This window comes from Aplidium turbinatum, chromosome 18 (assembly GCF_918807975.1).
Source record: "Aplidium turbinatum chromosome 18, kaAplTurb1.1, whole genome shotgun sequence".
Lineage (NCBI taxonomy): Eukaryota > Metazoa > Chordata > Ascidiacea > Aplousobranchia > Polyclinidae > Aplidium > Aplidium turbinatum.
In genome coordinates this window covers 7,906,532-7,925,160 of record NC_137489.1, presented here as the reverse complement: position 1 = coordinate 7,925,160, position 18,629 = coordinate 7,906,532, and the positions used below count along the sequence as shown (strand labels likewise).

Sequence of the window (18,629 nt, the reverse complement as noted above, 5' to 3'; positions counted from 1 at the left end):
TTCCACTATATTGCAACAACTTTATCCAATGAATCGTTTGAAGTAAAATCATGCCCAATCTAGAGGTTGTTGTTTTTGTTTGTCGTATCCAAGCTTACACCCGGTGGTTGAAGATTTAGATTAAGTGGACGGGAAGGCAAGGAAGCCAATCTTCGTGTCTACCTTCAAGCATGCCTTTAAGTGTCCTGCCCAGGGCCGTTGACAGGATTTCTCGGGCCCGGTACCCATTCATTTTCGGGCCCCCTTCACCGACAAATTGCTGTTAAAATGAGGATGACACATGCCGTTCAAAGTAGAAAATTAAGAGGAATATCATTTAAATATATTCTCAAAGATTTGTCGTATCCACGAATTTCCCCAACTGTGCCATTACGCATAGCCTAATTAGGGATTTCTCCAAAACCAACAAAATCCTTGCTCTCAATCATGATCTTCGTCGGTATGTTAAAATTGTTGGAGTTTTCGGCTGAAATTAATTCTTTGTAAAGTAGAGTAGCGGTAGGAGAGTAAAACACTTTGGGGGGGCGAACATAATTTGCCCAAATTTTGTCTTTGCGTATATTAGATTTTCAAAAATGCAAAATTACTCACAATCTCTGAGAGTCACCAACTTGCCTATGTACGAAACACAAGCAAAAAAAAGGAAGTGGCTGTTTTTACACAATGAGGAGTTGCCAGAGTTAGGATTAAAGTTAGGAAGGATTAAGGAAAGGGCTAGAGTTAGGAATATGTTTAGGGTTTTGATCTTTGCCCAGGACTAAAAAAAATTCCAAATACAAGTTTTTGTTTTCAACAGCTTTAAACTTTGCTCAAATTAAGGCAGAATTCCTTATCTGGCAACAATACTGAGGCTATTCTTACACTATATAGTGTAAATATAGCCATAGCCAAAAAAAACACGTACAACAGCAAAACAAGGCTGAACTTACTTTAATCTACGTTCATAGTCTGTGTCCCAATTAAATAAACCATCAAATTAAAACATCCTTGTGTATCTCAAAAAAATATACGGTATATTAAGCCTAACTGGATTCAAAAAAACTTGAACTGAGACTTCACCAATAACTGGATAACAATAATTGCCGAATATTCATGTCACCAGATTATAATTTATGAAAATCTCCAGCCCAACTTCAATAAAAGGCCTGACCAAAAGTAGCTCAATCTTTTCAATTTAAAGATACTCCAAAGACTCAATATTTGTAAATTTGCATTGAAAAAACCTAAAATGACAATCCGTTTACTTATCAAACCATGCTGCTTCAAATCCTACAGCCTGAAAAGAATTTGACAGTTTATCATGCAGCATGCTATGTGCATCAAACTTCCACCTTTGAACAAAACTACTTTTGATACCAAAAATATTGATATTATATTACAATGAAATCATAGTCAATGTTTTTTCAGAAGATCTTTACAAAGATAATCTTACTTCACAATGAAGCAGCTAGGCCTACTCAAATCACAAGCACTGAAGAAAAATGACTCCCAGATAATAACTTCAAACTCAATCGTTGCCACAAAACACATACCACATTACCAAACATGACACAAAAATAGCACTGTTTGCATTGCCTGATATATTAACTGCATGAATTGGATGACAATTCAAAACAACATAACATGTGTCTTTATATTTGATTGTTGTTGCTCTAGTCTATAATACTGTGTCATAGATAGTAAATAGCTGAGCATATCAACCCTGGGATTGGCAAAGACAAACAGCAGTTTATGCAAAAAAATTCAATATAGATAGCAGTTGAACCATAGCTCACAAAAACATGAAACTAAATACAGGAAAATTTACAAGTTGTTTTCATTTAAATTTAATATACTTTTTCACTTTGTACATAACTATAGTTAGTGGCCGGGATCAAGTGCTCACAAAAGTGGTGTGTATGTGGCCTCACAACTATTGATTATTAATATTATTAAAGTTTATAACAAATGCTTATTTTGTTTGACCATATCTAAAAATGATAAGCTATAAAGTCAAGTTTTGCGAGCATAGCATAATTCGTGGTAAAATTGACTTATCCAATAATTGGATAGTTTTGCCCAAACATTTTTACAAACAACTACGGTACATTAGTGGGATATAGAGAAAAAACAAAAAGCCTCATAAAGTTTCCAGTACCCAGTAGGCTTTTAAATCTTACCCATGAAGAAATGCAGCCTACATGTTAGTGAATATCATTAATAAGCTTACCTCTGTTTTCCAACTGTGCTTTTTACAGTTCTATTTTGCAGTTGTCGAATCGAAACTTATCATTCTGCCCAGATTACAATAGGCTACCACATGCAACAGTTTTCAAAGTCGGTGATAATACATTTACATTTATTGGAAAATATTAATGTATCTCATAAATTACAACAACTATCATATGTAAAGTTTCTAAACTGGTGAGGCGTCGAAACATTGTGGTAAGATTGATTTGCCCAAATAACTGGACATTTTTGCCCAAATTAGCGACATTTTTTTTCAGTGGGGTAGCGACCGCCTCCCTCTGCCCCTCATCTCCTACGGCTATGATGTAGATGCAAGTAGCTAGAAGTGATTACCACCAAAAATATTTATATATTCAGAATTAAAGAGTGGGTGAAGAAAAATATTTCGTACGTATTTTTGAAAAAAAAAATCGTGGTTAGGGAAATCGCAATACCCAGAAGGGGGCCCGGTACTTTATCATCTGACGGTTGAAGTGGCTGTTTTAACCTCTGATGGCAATTCCTTTAGATCTGATTATTTTAAGATCTTGATAATGTTTGAAGTCGCGGGGAATATTTTAAATCCGGGCCCCCTAAATATTCCGGGCCCGGGTCCAAAAGTACCACCTAAACCCCCCTGTCAACGCCCCTGGTCCTGCCAGAGACACAGCCGCATGCTCTTGAGCGGTGTCGAACCGGCGCTCTTTCGATCGCCGTTCCAGGGCTCTCATCACTCGGCTATGCAACTGACAATCTAGAGGTGGGATCCAGTTGCACGCGCAGGCTGCACTTTTAAATGTGCAGCCAGTGCGCGTGCAACTAAATCCCAAGCTTACCGCGGTTCTTGAGATGGCAGGCAAGGTTTTTGATGTTTTTTCAAGCAGTCGACCCTTTAGCATACCTGATTGTTACGTCACAATTTTTACAGCTTTTGCTAAGAAATGTGAAAATTAAAAAAACACGAGTATCATGTAAAATTACTTTTTAATGCAAAAATAATACTGAATATAAAATGAGCTTGGGCTGAGTTCCACTAAATGGCACATAGCCTAAGCCTGGACTTCAACAGAACATCACTAAAAGACTTTTTCATCAACAACTGAACTTTTTATCTAAAACAAAAAATATCAAGATGAAATGGGTCTTGGTTGGTGACGGATGAATACATTGAATAGTGGGTTTGTCCATGGTTCAATGGAATCGCTGCAAAAAACCTCTGCGCTGTGTAGAGTTGTTCTGCACGAAACGGTTTAGTTTCACTTCTTTCCTGGAACTAAGCTTTGCTTCTTGCCGGTTTTCTTCGACGCCACCACCTTGATCCGAACAAAAGCTGGTGGAAGAAGCTTTCCAAGGAAAGGGGGATTTGTAACTTCTTCAACAATGGCCACATAGTCACCTGCATGAGAAACCAAGTTGATCGCAAGGTAACGGCAAGGAGGTAGCCACGGGGAGGGGGTGAAATTTTATCTTGAGGGCATCTCTTGTGTGTTGTCGATTGTCGTTTATATCATTCACAAGCAATTGTACCTCATTTTCAGAATACATAGTTACGTTGGTGTGTGTTCCATCAGTGCCGGTCTTAGGGTATTTCGGGCCCTGTGCGGAATATGCTTTGCGGGCCCCAATGACAATGTTCAATTCAGTAGCGTAGCTAGGTATTTTGAAAGGAGAGAGAGTGGTTTGACGGTCGGCGGGCGAAGCCTGGCAGCGGGATCGCCGAAGGCGACACCCAGCGGCGGAGGGGTCTGGGGGGCTCCCCGCATAAATTTTTTAAAAATTACTTTGAATTCGGGGCATTCTGAGAGCATGTTCAAAATTTGGGTATGAATATTACTGTAAAATGGTGGTGTCCGTTGGCATAGCAAAAGGCATAGTTTGGCATAGCAAAAGATCATGCATTCTTTGTCATTTTTCGGAAATAAAGCTATGTTGAGTCTGGATGCAACTTATTTCGTCCCCTGAAAAATTCGTACCCTGATATCGGAGTAACAAAATCAAATTTCGTCCCCTGAAAAGATCGAGGAAAATTTGAAATGTTTGCGGCAACTCCTATCAGCGACTCCGGCTATGTTGTTTTTTTTTTTCGATCTTTTCAGGGTACGAAATGTTCAGGGGATGAAATAGGTTGCACCCGTTGAGTCTCTATGTTTTCTTGTTGCTAATTCCTTTGTTGAATTCACTTATTGAATTTTTCCATTGGAAATGACAAAATTACTGCATTTTCTGAGTAAATTGCGGGCCCTGTGCGATCGCACGGTTTGCACACCCCAAAGACCGGCACTGGTTCCATAAATATATGTTGATAGAATATGAAACTGAGCTTTTAACTTTGCAGCGTAACTTGGGAAGTATATCTTTAAAACTGAAAATATGTTTTGTAAAAATGCCAACGATCAATCTGAGCTAATGAGCTATATAATCTAAAGATCACAGAAAAAAACACCCAAAGAATCACCAACATGTAAACTACAAAATAAAAGTTGTAGCGAACTTGTTTTTTTAATTGAAAGAAAAACATCACTATAGATGTCGGGAAATATCAGTTATGGATTAAAATATGAATAGCAAAATATGCACATAAACCTAACAAACAGTTGCTGTATAATAACTTCTTTTACGAATTGCTGGTCTCTTCGGCAAAAGAAAAAGTAATTTCCGTAGCCTTGAATACAGGAGAATCAGTTTAAACTTACGGGAAACAGCTGATGTTTACACTGGAGCTTACTTGACTAACCTTCTTTAGCGTACATGTGATTCAACAAATCGAAAGTGGGATCCGACCCTTTCTTGATTGGTAACCCCACAGCCATTTTTGAGTCTGTCTCCTGACCTCGTCTACCTGCACTTTTTTTCTGTTTTGATTGTTGAAGCTTTGGCTGTTCTTTCTGTCTCTTCCGTGCACTGGCCTTGCCTTTCAAAGTTAAGGTAGTACCCACACAACAAATCAGTCGTTTTTTACATTGATTCAATGTCATTGTCTATAGACGTCTACAGAGGTTGAATCAATGTAAAAAATAACTGTTTAAGTGTCTAGGTGCGGCCCTACAAACAATATGCAAATCTCAAGTTAAGTAGACTACTGTAGCTAAGGCTTCAAAAATACTGCCAGCTCTTCTAATAACGTATGAGGCTGTTGAGAATTTACGCTCGATAACCGTCCTTGCGTCCGTAGCTCAGAGCCTCCACTAGTATGCGAAACTGCCAGGAATCCCCTTCAAAGGTTTTGTCAGTTCGAAGACAGAAGATTCAAAACCAACTGAAGATTATGGCATCGTGACGTCATTGCATTGCATGAATTAATTTAAACGGAAACGTGCACTCATTGATTGTATTAGTGTAGCCTGCTATTACAGGCTCCGGCTTGCAAAAATCAAGTAGCCTAGTCTATCTAATAGTATCTATGTTTTAAACATGTGTGTTATTCTAACACGACCACTCTCGCATCAAAAGTACCGTTGAAACAAAAATAAAACACTAACTGTTACTATACGCAGTAAAGTCTTATAAAATCTTATAGATTTGGCTGATAAATGTCCAACATGCAGTACGAAATACTTTTCAATACTTGGACAATAACAACAACGCTCACCACTTTTGGCACCCTTTTCTTCCAAATCCAATGGTTTTGCTTTTCCCTTTCCAATTTTTCCCTCATTTACACTGGAACTGGATGTAGAAGCAGCACTGGCAGTTCGACTGCCTCTCGATTTCTTATTCTGACAAAGCAAATAACCATTAAAGGCAATGAAGAAGATATAGCCTACAGTTATTTAATAGCAAAATATCAGAGAACTTTCCAAGTTGTCTTGACGTGGAGTACATAAAGAAATACTAAAGGTGTGTTTCATATAACTCAATCCCCTTCAGAGAAAGTGAACAAGATTTGAATGAATAATCATAAAATTCACAAGAATCTTAAATGTTTTTCACGATATTATGTGATGGCCGTGTGGTAAAATGATTGCCAGACGTTCAAACGGATCAAGTTCGACAACCGTTAAGGGCATAAGGTTGCATCTCAAACAAAACACTTTACAAAATCCTCGCTGGGGGACTTGTTCGGCCTGTACACTTTATGTACAATAAATCTGTACATACCAGGAATGAGCCTGGATGTAACGAAGGTGATTTTAGCAATGGGACAAGCACAGAAAAAAAGTTTATAAACACAATCCAGATTCAAAACAAACAATATACTTTTGTGCAAGCCTATCAATATTTGCAACAAGGTGTTATTGTTGTTGGTTGCAAGAGAACAAAAGTGAATAGATGTGAATGTTATGTTAGCAAGCTAAATTAACTTTAAAAATACAAACAAACATGTTGATCATTCAATCATCCAATAAAGTAAATGACGCTTAAACTGAAAGTTAAAGTCATAATAATAAAAAAACATATTTCAAAAACTTCATGCAAACATGATATGGCAACACTGCAAATCAAACGCCATGCAAGTTAGAAAGCAGCAAAATAAATTAGTGAATCAAAAATAAAATGTTTTCTGATAGAAATCAAACCCACAACATTCACGATATCAGCTTCATCTGCTTATGGTTCCACAAAGTGACATCTTCACCAAAATTAAAAATAAATGCAACCCAAAGTTAATCTGGCAAGAAAACAACATAGGAAAACCACGGCAAACAAACAACAAACCTCAGTTTTGCTTCAGAATGGTGCATAGCGAAACAGTTCGCTTGTGCAATGATATGGTAATCGGTTTGCAGTGATTTTGGATCACAGATTTGTGAAGTTTGCTACTGATCATATCAAAACATTTAGCTGTTTGATTTTTATAGCTCAAAGCCGTGAATACGTATCTAAGAAGTGCAGTTAATGATATGTTTTTTAATACCATGAAAATTTTATTGCAGGTGCACATGATGTTTTGCTAGAGCACTACAACAGCCCGAATCCATTATTGTTCACGTTGAATGCATGCAAGAATAAATTATTTGAAAGAAATGTTTTGATGCATCTAGGAAGTAGGCCTATTTTGCTTTAGAAGGTTGCTCTATCCAGCATCGTGATGCTTATAAGTGCGTGAAGCAAAAGTGTATTAGCATGCAAACACAAAACACACCTTGTCAGAACGTACAGACGAGGAGGAGACTGAAGCAGCCCCGTGTCCTCGTCTGAGAGATGTTGTGGAGCCGGTCGGAGTAGCCGACTGGGATGACTGTACCTCATCCTCCAGAAGAAAAGGTCTGTAGCTTCGAGGAGCGCTGGGGAGAAGAAGATCTTGAAACTCAATTAGTCCATCTATAGATGATCTTTGAGGAGCTGGAGGAGGGAGAAGACGAGCGGGATTTATAGCAGCATCGTCATCCACTACTTCATCCGTCAACTCCATATGGGTCTCACTAGTAGCACACTTGCTTCCTACGATAGAAAACCATCTGTTACTGTATATTCACAAATTTATTGATAGTGTTGACAGTAGCGTTGACAGTGGGGTCCAAGGGGCACTTTTGACAGTGGGGTCCAAGGAGTACTTTTGACAGTGATGTCTAAGGGGTACTTTTGGCAGAGGGGCCTAACGGGTACTTTTGACAGTGGGGTCCAAAAGGTACTTTTGGACATGGGTCCGGAAGTTTGAAGAAGCCATCGCATATTCTTCGGATACAGCTCGTTTTTCTTGGAAGTGACTTGATTTGGAACCCGAGGATCTCATTGGTAGTGGGTCCAACCATTGATTGACATAAAAAGATCTTCACAAACCATTCCAACGTTGGCAATGCAGAAGACATTACAATTAAGTATGAACAATGAACATAAAACAGACAAAAAGTATCTACAAGTGAAACCCGTGTTCACCAAATGGCAGGGCACTGGGCAGGTAACAACACATTATCTTCATAAATTGCAGAGGAGATCCTTTACAAATGAAATATTGTTTACGCAAATGCTTGGATTATTCGATGGCTATTGTAAAGGGTGACCAAATAAGATAAATTCTTTTACGGTAGGCTACGTACCATGGATATCTTAGGACCGTGGTATTTTCAGGTGGATAAGCAACCATGAACGCCCAAGTCATGAGTGTCTAGACTCGTTGAATGTGCGTGAATAGACACTTTTATACAGCCAATAGCATGTCAAGATTGTGTGGATGATTGACAGTCAATCAATTCCTACTTTACAGAGGCACCGATTCACCCTTAATATTTCAAGCTGAATAAATAACAGCAAAACCTGACAGAGTTGAACTTCCATCGTCAGCGTTTTCGGCAGGTTCGTCAGTTTTTTGGCTTTCAGTCCCGGCTTCTTTTGATTCAGGGATCCCTTCACCTCCAAAAACTCTACAATTATAACATCACAAACTAACGTCGACTTATCTAAAATACTTAGATAAATATTAAAGCAATTGGAAGTCTTATGAATTGCTCTATAATTGGGTTGCTCCTATAATTGGGTGAAGCTCAATTGCTTTCTCACTGGGTTAGGGCGTTTTAACAACACTCTGTTTCAAATGGGCCAAACAGTCACCCTGCGTATGTGAACATATACACTTATACAATATACATAAGTTGTTCGTACAAGCAAACAAGGTTTAACCACAGATAGGCCATAGCACGTAGTCACCTTGATGAAACAGGACTTTGCTGTAGTTTTCTCTTCAGCAACAATTCTTCCGATTCATTGAAGTCCTTTAAACTTTCAACGATCGGATACGGAAGAAGGTCATAGCCACTGTGATAATAAAATTTAATACATTGACATTTTTCTACAAGTATTAATAATATCAAAAAAGAAAATTAAAAACATGTGAGTTCGATAAACATTTCAGACAGCAAATTAACCGTTTTTTACATTGATTCAACGTCTGCAGACATGTATGTAAAAAAAGATATAAATGTAAAAAATGAGAATGTAAAAAAAACGGTTAATTTGCTGTTTGGAATTTGCTGGTGAACACAGTTTGCTGGGTTCACACAGTTGTGATTTTTGTGACAAGATTGAGGCTTAAAGGACACAGACAAACTAAGTATCCCATGAAAAGAGTGCTGACATACAAAGGTGTTGAAATCGGCTTAGCTTCAATGTCTTCTATCAGTTCCAGGAGAGATTGACTTCGGGAGGCCCTGGGAGACTGAGCGTATCTATAGCCGGCATTGACTTTAAATTCCCTGCCTTGTTCGCCTGAAATATTTATTCCCTTAAGTTTAAACAGCTTGCGTTACTTAACCATGATCGTGCCTTAGAAAAACACAAATAGTTAAAATCGTATCAAAATCTGTAAGTTTTACATTAAGAGATTGTTAAAGGCCATTGAATCAGAATAACATAAATATTCGGTATACGTAAGTGGTTATGTTATTTCACATATCTGGATAAGTTCACTTTACTTAAACATATGTAACTATGAACAATATTACTGAATGCATTCATGACAGGCTTTCGTCAGTTTAACAGGGGTCTACGTGTCTGAGGAAACAAAAATAAATCTCCACTGCCCTTCTTGTTACTACATGTCTGGGGTACTTAGAGGTTCGATTCACAGCCCCAGGACACACTAAAGAATGCTCAAGCAAAGAAGTTCAGTGCAACAAGGTTGTATTATATCTGACAAACGTAATAAATATTAACGTGAACAAGCAAATGTAAGCAGGTTTGATAAGTCAATAACAATAAGTTTGTAAAATTTAGAAACAAAACTCAGTAGCGTATATGAAGCTCTGACACTGATTTAAAAATTAAACACAGAAACAATTTCATGATTGCTGACTCTACACAAGGTTATGTAAGAAAGCATCAGTATTTTTCAATTGCAACTCGACCTACCTTTAATAGGTTCTTGGTTGGCATCAAGGAGTTGCAGATTTATTGAAAATCGTTTTCCTTGTTGTACAGTTATGAACTTCTGGTTAGGAGGCAGCACGACAACTATCTCTGCAGCCTCAACGCTGGGTCTGCCATTTATCCACAAGCCTTCATATTGAAATCCACTCGCATGCACTATACTTCCTGTTCATATGGAATACAAGTAATAAAAACTTCTTTGGCATAATGTTGTAATAAGAAAAAGTAAAAACAATTTAACTAAAGGCAAACCCAACACCAACATTCGCCTGCTTGATCTAGTAGTGCAAAAAACCCTTAAACTTCCAGCTATTATTAAGAAGAATCAGTTCAGAAGAATTTCCTTTGCTAGATACACAGTACAGTACTACATTATTACTCACATATGTGAGAATATACATAAAACATAGCAGATTGCCATTTATATGATTACTATTGGTCAGATCTCAATCAATGGAACTGGATCTATGCCATGCTCATCAAAGAAAATCTACTTAAAAAAGGTAGAATTAAATTAAAGTCATCACCTTGGCCATTAAACATGTCTTCTCTCCATTGTCCTTCATAGATTGTTCCATCTATGCTATTTAGTTCTCCCTGTCCATGTCTACAACCTTCGACCCAATCTCCTTCGTATTCATCGCCATTTCTGTGAAGTACAGTCTACATCAAAAAATAAAGAACCCAAAATGTAGATACTAAACTCATTTTCAGCAAACAAAAGTTTCGAAAACTATACTTTCATCTTCAGTGCTATAAATGCACTGAAGACAAGACACAAAACTGCGAGCGGCAACAATCTCGCAGTCTTGTGATTACACTCCAGCATACGTTACAACAAAATATTAACAACTTTTGTATATGTCCTTCAGTTGTGTGTGTACTGTGTATTGCAGTTATTTGTTTAGTCACTTATCATTAGCCTACCAATACAAGTTATTTGTTTAGTCACTTATCATTAGCCTACTAATACAAGTTATTTGTTTAGATGTACCGGTATTAAGTATTTTCTGATGAGGTCAAAGAGTTTTTGCCAAAAACGTTTCAATTTATTATGTTGTTAGTCTGCTAGTGTATTGCATTTGTTTTAAATAATGCTATTCAATCCTATTGCGTTGTTGTCAGTCATCTGTTTAGAATATTTGGTACGGGGATTAAGTTACTTAACTCTAAAAATCGGGTCTGCTACTATTCGGTGAGTCCGATTTGGTGAGTCCCATTTGGTGAGTTCCTAACCTCTAACCCCTAACCCTATCCCCAAACCCCTAACCCTAAAACGGAAATGATAATTAGGCTACGGTACCCGATAATTAAAAAAAAAAATGAAAAAATCCCACGTTTAGGGATCGAACTCACCGAATCGGACTCACCGAAACGGGCCATTCCGCTAAAAATCATAGTGGAAGTAAAATAATTTATTTACTGAATGCTTAAAATGATCGATAAATCAGTGAATACTGCAACATAGCAACAACCAAAAGTTGATGCAGTATAGGTGTTGTGACCATACTAAGTTTTTACACTTGGTGTGTCATTTCAATCTCAAGGCAAGCATGGTTTCAATCTCGAGGCAAACAATGTTCACGTTTAGTCACTTCTATCTTTTGGTACATTCCAGCTATATCATGGCAAGCACGATCTTGGGTTTAGTTGTCAATCAAAAAAATGAAACAGCCTTAACCACAGAAACAGTAATTACTTTACATCACCTAAAATTTTAATCGCGGAGTTACTCTAAACCAAAGATGTTTACTTGAGTGAACAAAAATATGATTAACTGCAATAACTAGTACCATGGATAATGGATATCTTTAAAACAAAAAGCAACTGGTTACTTTTAGAAAGTTGTCCAGGCTGCAGTAAAACTAAGCAATCAAAAAGCCCCTTGTCTAAGCCAGAGCTGGATCAATTACACACATAGTTTCAAGATAAATTACATTACAATTACACCATCATCTTTATTTTGACTATATCACAATTACATTTTAATTTTGCGATTACAATTTTAAAATTACAATTATTTCCAAGAGTAATTAATCACATGTTTCAATTGCAAAAATTAAATGTTTCAATATGGATGTTTATCTATGCTTTTTACAGTTTGATTTTATCACAGACACAAAAATTGCATTTGATAAAAATGAGGTTGCAAAAATTATCTGTACCAACCAAGTTAGTTCCTTTTTGTGATACAAAAGTTATCAGCTATCGAAAAAAATGTTTCTGCTAGCGCTGACGTAGCAGTTAGCCTATTCCTAAATGTAATTATAATTTAAACCAAAATTTTTCAAAGTTAAAATAACATTACACAACAACAAAAAGACTCAATTATAATTACATAAAAACAAGTAATTAATTACATTCAATTACAATTGTAACTGATCCAACTCTGATCTAAGCAGAGTTGGGCAAAATTTTAATCTTAAAGATCTCTTCTATTTTAGTGATCTTGATCTAAGATTACTTTTTTGTATGATCTTGAAAATCAACAACATCAAGATATCTTTGAAATTTAAGTTGGACACCGGTAACTAATAGTGGCATTTTTTACAACTTGTACTGAAGGAAGTAATTGGTGGCAACTACTAACATATACCTACCACTGTTCATATGATACGTGTTTAACTGTTTAAAGAATGTTAATTTGCAGTTTCAATTTAGTTTCACTTAGTTTTAAATAGTTACAACTTTTTAAATAAATAATCACATGCATCTTACGAAAATGTTTGAATGCCTTGTCCATGCTTCTTATTTTTATACCAAGAACCTTCATAAGTTGTCATATCCTGGTGACGTAATATACCAGTTCCATGACGTTGATTTCTGTCAAATTCTCCTTGAAACTGACTGCCATCGGCGTAATTCATAACTCCATGACCGTGCATCTCTCCTCTGAACAAAACATTAAACATTGGAGCTATTATAATAAATATCAGTAGAATTAGAACCACTGATTTTTTTCTCAAAATATTACGATAATACACTGCTACTTTATATGATCAAATAAGAAAGGAAGAAAGCGAAAGTCTTTGAGGTCACCTAGTCACCTTCCACCTATTCAGTAGCATTTGCTTCACATGAATACATTGGCATAATGAATAAATTTGTTTTTGGTTTTTTAAACAATTTGTTCACTGGAAGACTGCACTGAATGTTGTTTAGATCAAAAGTTCATGAAATAATACTATAATCAATAATTCACATTCATTAGATTCAGTTATTGTGACTTTTTCAGTGGTATGAGATTGTCTATAGGTGGCTGTTGACTCGATAACTACCTGGTCTTTTTGCTATCTCCTCATCATATGGCACACAAACGCATAGTTTTTATTCTTTTATGTCTGTGTCATGTCTATGACAAATGAACTGATGAATGGTTGATATAACAATAATAGTTTGTTCCTAATGCAATAATATGAAGGAATTGTCTACTGTAAAGTAATAGGACTATTATGTTCAATCATATAACATTGGGTAATAGCTTCAGATTTAAACAACTGTCAAACCAATACCTATGACTAATTGTTAAAAGGTTACTTTGATGTCAAAATATCATAAAAACCTAAACAAAATAAGCTAGGATTTTAATTATTTTCTTTAAAACCAAGTTTACTTGACCAGAGTAGCCAAAATTTCATTTTATTTACAATATTAGCCTACTTTACAAATTCTCCAGAATAAGAGTTTCCACTTCTTTGAAACTTTCTGAACCCATGTCCTTCTATTTCACCATTTTTGAACTCCACTTCATAATAACTCCCATCTGCCATCAGAAGCTTTCCATGACCTTATAATTCATAACATAAGCTAAGATATTATTACAATGTAATGTTTTTCAAAACTTAAACAATTCCAAGTCAATACTACATGTTACATGAATTTATTTGTTGTTACAAAATTAAAATTACTATTGAATCTTATATTTATAACAGTTTAGGTCTTGTATGATGATGTTGATATTCGGTTAAAGCACAAAAGTAAGAGTCTAAGCCAGGGGCAGTGAAATACCGAGATGACTCACTTTATTGATTTTTCTTGCGATATGGACAGTTGGAGGGTCAATGTAAAATTCAAAATTTGGCAGAACTGCAAAACGTTTTCCTTGCTTTTACGTAATTTCATTCTCATAAAAAAAAATGCTATATTTTGCTTGAAATTTTGGATGCTTGGGTGCTATATTTTAGATTTACCCACCAGTTCATGAACTGGTAAGTAAATGTTGTCATCGCAATAAATTCAAAATCTCATACTCACATACTTCAAAGTAACAAAAATTTAATTTGATTTCGATAGGTTATTTTAATTTTATTGCATTTTGCTTCACTATGATGTCACAAATGTTGTTATCAATCAGCTTAGCTTTCATTTAGACGTCTTAATTGAAGCTTTTGTGGTATCCAATGGAGGTAGCTCTTTGTAATTTTGAGTTTTTTTGCAGATTAAATTAAGGTTATATATTTGTTTAATATCTTTTTAGGTATTACTAACTTAATGCTTTTGCATATTTTTCAAGATCTTCTGATGATCCCCCTTTTAGGGTGAAACAGGCTGTGTAGAGGTTTGATAAAATAATAAATATATGGTGTAAACATGATATTACATATTTTTATTCATTTATTTTGGATATACACACTTTGTACACTTATGGACCAATCACATACACTGCACCTGGGTATGCGACATGTGGTGGTAGACGTCAAGCTTTAGTTGCACCAAAATTCATCATAATACTATGATCCTCCAGTTGTCCATCTTCTTTTTTAGTGAGCAATCCGCTACTTTTACCATTCCTAATCTTAGCTATATCATCCTAACTAATTAGATTGATTGTGGGAATCTTTATCTTCAGACTGAGAATGCTACATTAGAAGCTTAATCCTAGCAGTTTTGCATACTTGCAAGGCTTTGAACCACTCACTCAGGCCTGGTCTCTAAGATTGACTGAGTAGGGTAAAGTTTCCTTATATTGTTGAAGTATTGTTCAATGTGAGTTATTATATCCAGTAGACGCCGCTGAATGAAAAGTTGTCCTTGAAAGGCATTGCTCAAATGCACACCCCAAAAGTCAAACCAGTGCTGCTTGGTCTTGAAGTTTTCTTTGTTTATAAAGTCAAGCACCAAACCAACTGAGATACCTGGACACAAGGTAAGATACGTGTAGACTAGCCTACATGTTGTCCAAAACTAGTTACAAAAATTTGATGCCCAGGCTAAATTTTCTTACCATGCTTTTTCCCTTTGACCCAATCGCCTTCATAACGAAAGAATTTATTAGCATAAAAATATACTCCATATCCATCACGAAGTTGATTTGATTTTTCTCCAACATAGTAATTTCTTCTTTCTGCTACATCATTGGCCATATTGAAGAATGGCCCAAACTGCTCTCATACAGATAATTGTAGGAAACGCTGTTTCGCCCAAAAACTATTACTTAATTGAATTATAGCAAAAATAGGATAAGCTTATTGAAATAACAGGTATTTCAAGCTTCTTTCTCAGAAACAAAGTCGGTTGTCATGTACCTACAGCCAACGCTCATCCTTCATCTGAAAAAGATTCTGTTGTTACACGCGGGCACACTCCAGTGACAGAATTATACTGTAGGACAGGTTACAAATAACAGGAAAGAAGTATTTTTTTTTGTATTTTGTTGAAGTCAAATCAAAATGATAACACAATTTCAATCTTTATTACAGTATATCTTTTTGAAATTTGATTAATATTTTCAAATGTTTCAATAGCGTTCAGTAATACGAAACTACAGTGTGCAACCGTTGGTTAAAAAAAATATGACACCTCACAGTGCAAGCAAACTAGATGCTTGATTAGTTTGACTGTTTGTTGTTCTCTGTAAGCTACTGACTTGGTTATTATGGATTCTTTGCAACTAAATTTATAAATTATTCTGCAGCGTTATTCAGAATCACTTGTTGCAACAACTGAATATGGGTAGCCTACCAATTTTTCAAACTGCAGAACAAAAAAAATTGGTCACGCTATGTCTCTGTTCAGATAAAAATTAATCACTGCGGTTATTCGCTATAATTCAAGGTAGGCTAAATCTGGACTAATATTGTTAACAAAATTCAAATTTGAACCTACCACTAACCTACTTAAATTGTTTTGAACAATGTTACATCTGCGGCTAATCATTTAGCACCCTAAGTTGTAGCCTACCTTACAAGCCATGTTAAAAAGAAGGCAATTTAAAAAAAAGGCCAGGTGGACCTACCTACAACAACCTTCACCATGAGCGTCAGCGAATATTGAATAGAAGCTCTCTTCTTCAAATTGGTTACAGCCAATTTAACGTCAAACATATTGTAGCGTTTGCATGGAATTGTGCCACCACGTTTGTTTTCCAAACATAAACTTGAACAAATAAAACCTAACAACCAGAGGGCATTTAACATAGTAACATAAAAATAAGCTAAAAATTACAAACGTTTTCGGCCATACTCATGTTAGCCCTTTTCAAGTAACCAACTGACCACGATTCTTTGCTCATAAAATCTTGCAATCCTCGCCTCAATAGGCAGCTGTTTGCCGCAGGCGCCTTCTATCTGCTAAATGTCTTCACGTAATTTTGCGTCATTGAGTTGTGTTTTTTTCCTAGGCAATTAAGCGTCATGTGATTTTGCCTCTCCACTGCCTTGCAATTTCATTCTTATGCGTTTCTTTTTTCAATTTTTGTGTATGTAGGCTAGGCTAGATCAGATCTGCAATTTCAATGTAAGAAGAACATCAGTCAGTTATGGTTAGCCTACTTTAAAAGGGCTAACATGAGTAGCCTATGGCTGAAAACGTTTGCAATTTTTTGTTTATTTTAATGTTAAGTGTTGTCTGGTTGTTAGGTTTTATTTGTCTACGGTTAAAAATATCACCTCTCTACCAAAATTGTAGATCATCAACTTGAAACTACCTAACTTTTTCTGACTAAAATATAGGCCTAATCAATAGCGTTGACAGGAGAGTAGCCTAGAGTTGATAGGAGTCTAGGGGGTAGGCTACTTTTGGTCTCTGGCCGGGATGAAATTAAGGGCCCGTAACCTTTCCAAGAGGCCAGGGAACTTAAAAAACTACCACGTATTCTTTGATATACGGTAGGATTAGTGCGCTTTTCTTCAAAGTGTTGTGATTTAAGGCCGAGGATCTAATTGATACTGGGCCGCCAAAATTATCCTCTCAGCGGCAGTGGGCCTAAAGTTATGCATTGATATGTAGCCTATAGCCTACATTAATATATATTCTAAACTGTTTTGCACAGGTGTATTGCTACTTTTCTTAGTGATGTTTGTAAACTTTAGTTTTTTTTTTATGTTTGCTTTGCAACAATAATGAAAACTATGGTAGGCCCATCCAGCATAGACACTGCACTTAAAAAAACACTTAAATCAAATTATACAACCGTTTGCTCACTGGTGTTGGACGCTATGGTGCAGACATGTTGCGCTGGGGCTTGGCAGAGAGTGCTGCTTGTGAGTGTGGTGAAATGCAGACGGCAGCCCACATTATCAAGAATTGCCAGCTATACAGACCACCTCATGGTATGGAAGGCCTAGTTTCCATCGATGACGACACCAAGCAGTGGCTAACCAACGGATGCCCTGACATATAGCGACAACACGAGAGAAGAATACAATATTTGATTGGTTAAGTTAATCCTTAATCCTTATCTTCGGACTGAGAATGCCTCTTTGAAAGATTTTTCCTAGCAGTTTTGCATACTTGCAGAGGTTTTTAACTACTGACTAAGTTCAGGTCATAGACATTGACGTACCATTGTGAAAGTCAGAGATTTAAAGAGTGAAGTCAGCGAGTAAAGTTCCACCAAGTGTTTTTATCTCTAAATTTCTCTATCCTATAAATAGCGCTAAAGAGCAGTTTCTGAAAAGCGTCGAAACCACGAGAATTCAACCAGCTTTGTTTGATCTTTCCGTTGCTTTGCTTACACACATGGGCAATGGAGCGGACACATTGATACAACATAACATGGCCGTTTGGGCTCAGACCAAAAAGAAGTCCTCCCCAAACAAGACATTTTTAAAGAAAAGAATTACACGATACACGACGTATTCTTTGTTACAAGTTTTTTTGAAAATTTCTGGCCTTTAAATTATTCCTGGCTCTAAAAGTATAGCCTATTCCTGTAATTTATACCTTTTTACAGTACTGAGAAACTGGTTAAGAAACCAAGAAAGGTACAAAGAGAGTTAACAAAGCAACATTAGCCTAATAGACTAAGCATACTGCAACTGCAAACAATTGACAGGAAAGGCCATATTGTTACATCCACTCAATCTTTTGCAATATTGAATCAGCATTTTGAAAACTAGGTTTCCTATTGTACCAACTTTCATTTGTAAGGGTGTTCTTGAGGTCTTGCCGATTCGTGACTCACTGCATGTATTCGTGTACAATAGGCTATCTAATCACTTCTCATATCAAGTGGGATCAGACAGGCGCGGATCTAGAATTTTTTTAGGAGAGAGGGGCAGATAATTTGAAAATCAATTAAAAAGAAAGAAAAAAATAAAGCAGATATGAACAATGATACTACGACCTTACGATATGCTATAAAATAAACAATAAAACAGCCATTTTTATCAATATGC

At 36.3% G+C, this 18,629-nt stretch overlaps 1 protein-coding gene across 4 annotated transcripts; it reads right to left on the bottom strand.

The window, feature by feature from the left end:
- Positions 1 to 3,181: 3,181 nt before the first annotated feature.
- LOC145787559 (MORN repeat-containing protein 1-like) lies at positions 3,182 to 15,546 on the bottom strand. 4 transcript variants are annotated; one of them, XM_082599324.1, is made up of 12 exons: positions 15,236 to 15,546; positions 13,672 to 13,798; positions 12,730 to 12,903; positions 10,539 to 10,660; positions 9,994 to 10,176; positions 9,225 to 9,351; positions 8,794 to 8,901; positions 8,404 to 8,510; positions 7,292 to 7,590; positions 5,798 to 5,924; positions 4,943 to 5,119; positions 3,182 to 3,604 (listed from the first exon to the last, which is right to left on the bottom strand). In XM_082599324.1, exons 1-12 carry the CDS (start codon positions 15,372 to 15,374, stop codon positions 3,465 to 3,467), a joined length of 1,830 nt encoding a protein of 609 aa, XP_082455450.1. In that variant the 5' UTR covers positions 15,375 to 15,546; the 3' UTR covers positions 3,182 to 3,464. The 4 variants fall into 4 exon arrangements, with proteins under 4 accessions (XP_082455450.1, XP_082455451.1, XP_082455452.1 ...); XM_082599325.1 differs by having other exon boundaries at positions 7,394 to 7,590; XM_082599326.1 differs by lacking the exon at positions 4,943 to 5,119.
- Positions 15,547 to 18,629: the final 3,083 nt, after the last annotated feature.

Bases quoted from the DNA above. Each gene is read 5' to 3' on its own strand.
- LOC145787559 (XM_082599324.1), bottom strand. From the start codon at position 15,374: ATGGCCAATGATGTAGCAGAAAGAAGAAATTACTATGTTGGAGAAAAA. The intron at 8,902-9,224 runs GTATGTCAGCAC...TTATTATCACAG, and splicing joins AAGCCGATTTCAACACCTTT to TGGCTATGACCTTCTTCCGT. The intron at 7,591-8,403 runs GTTTTGCTGTTA...TTTCTATCGTAG, and splicing joins TGGAAGTTCAACTCTGTCAG to GAAGCAAGTGTGCTACTAGT.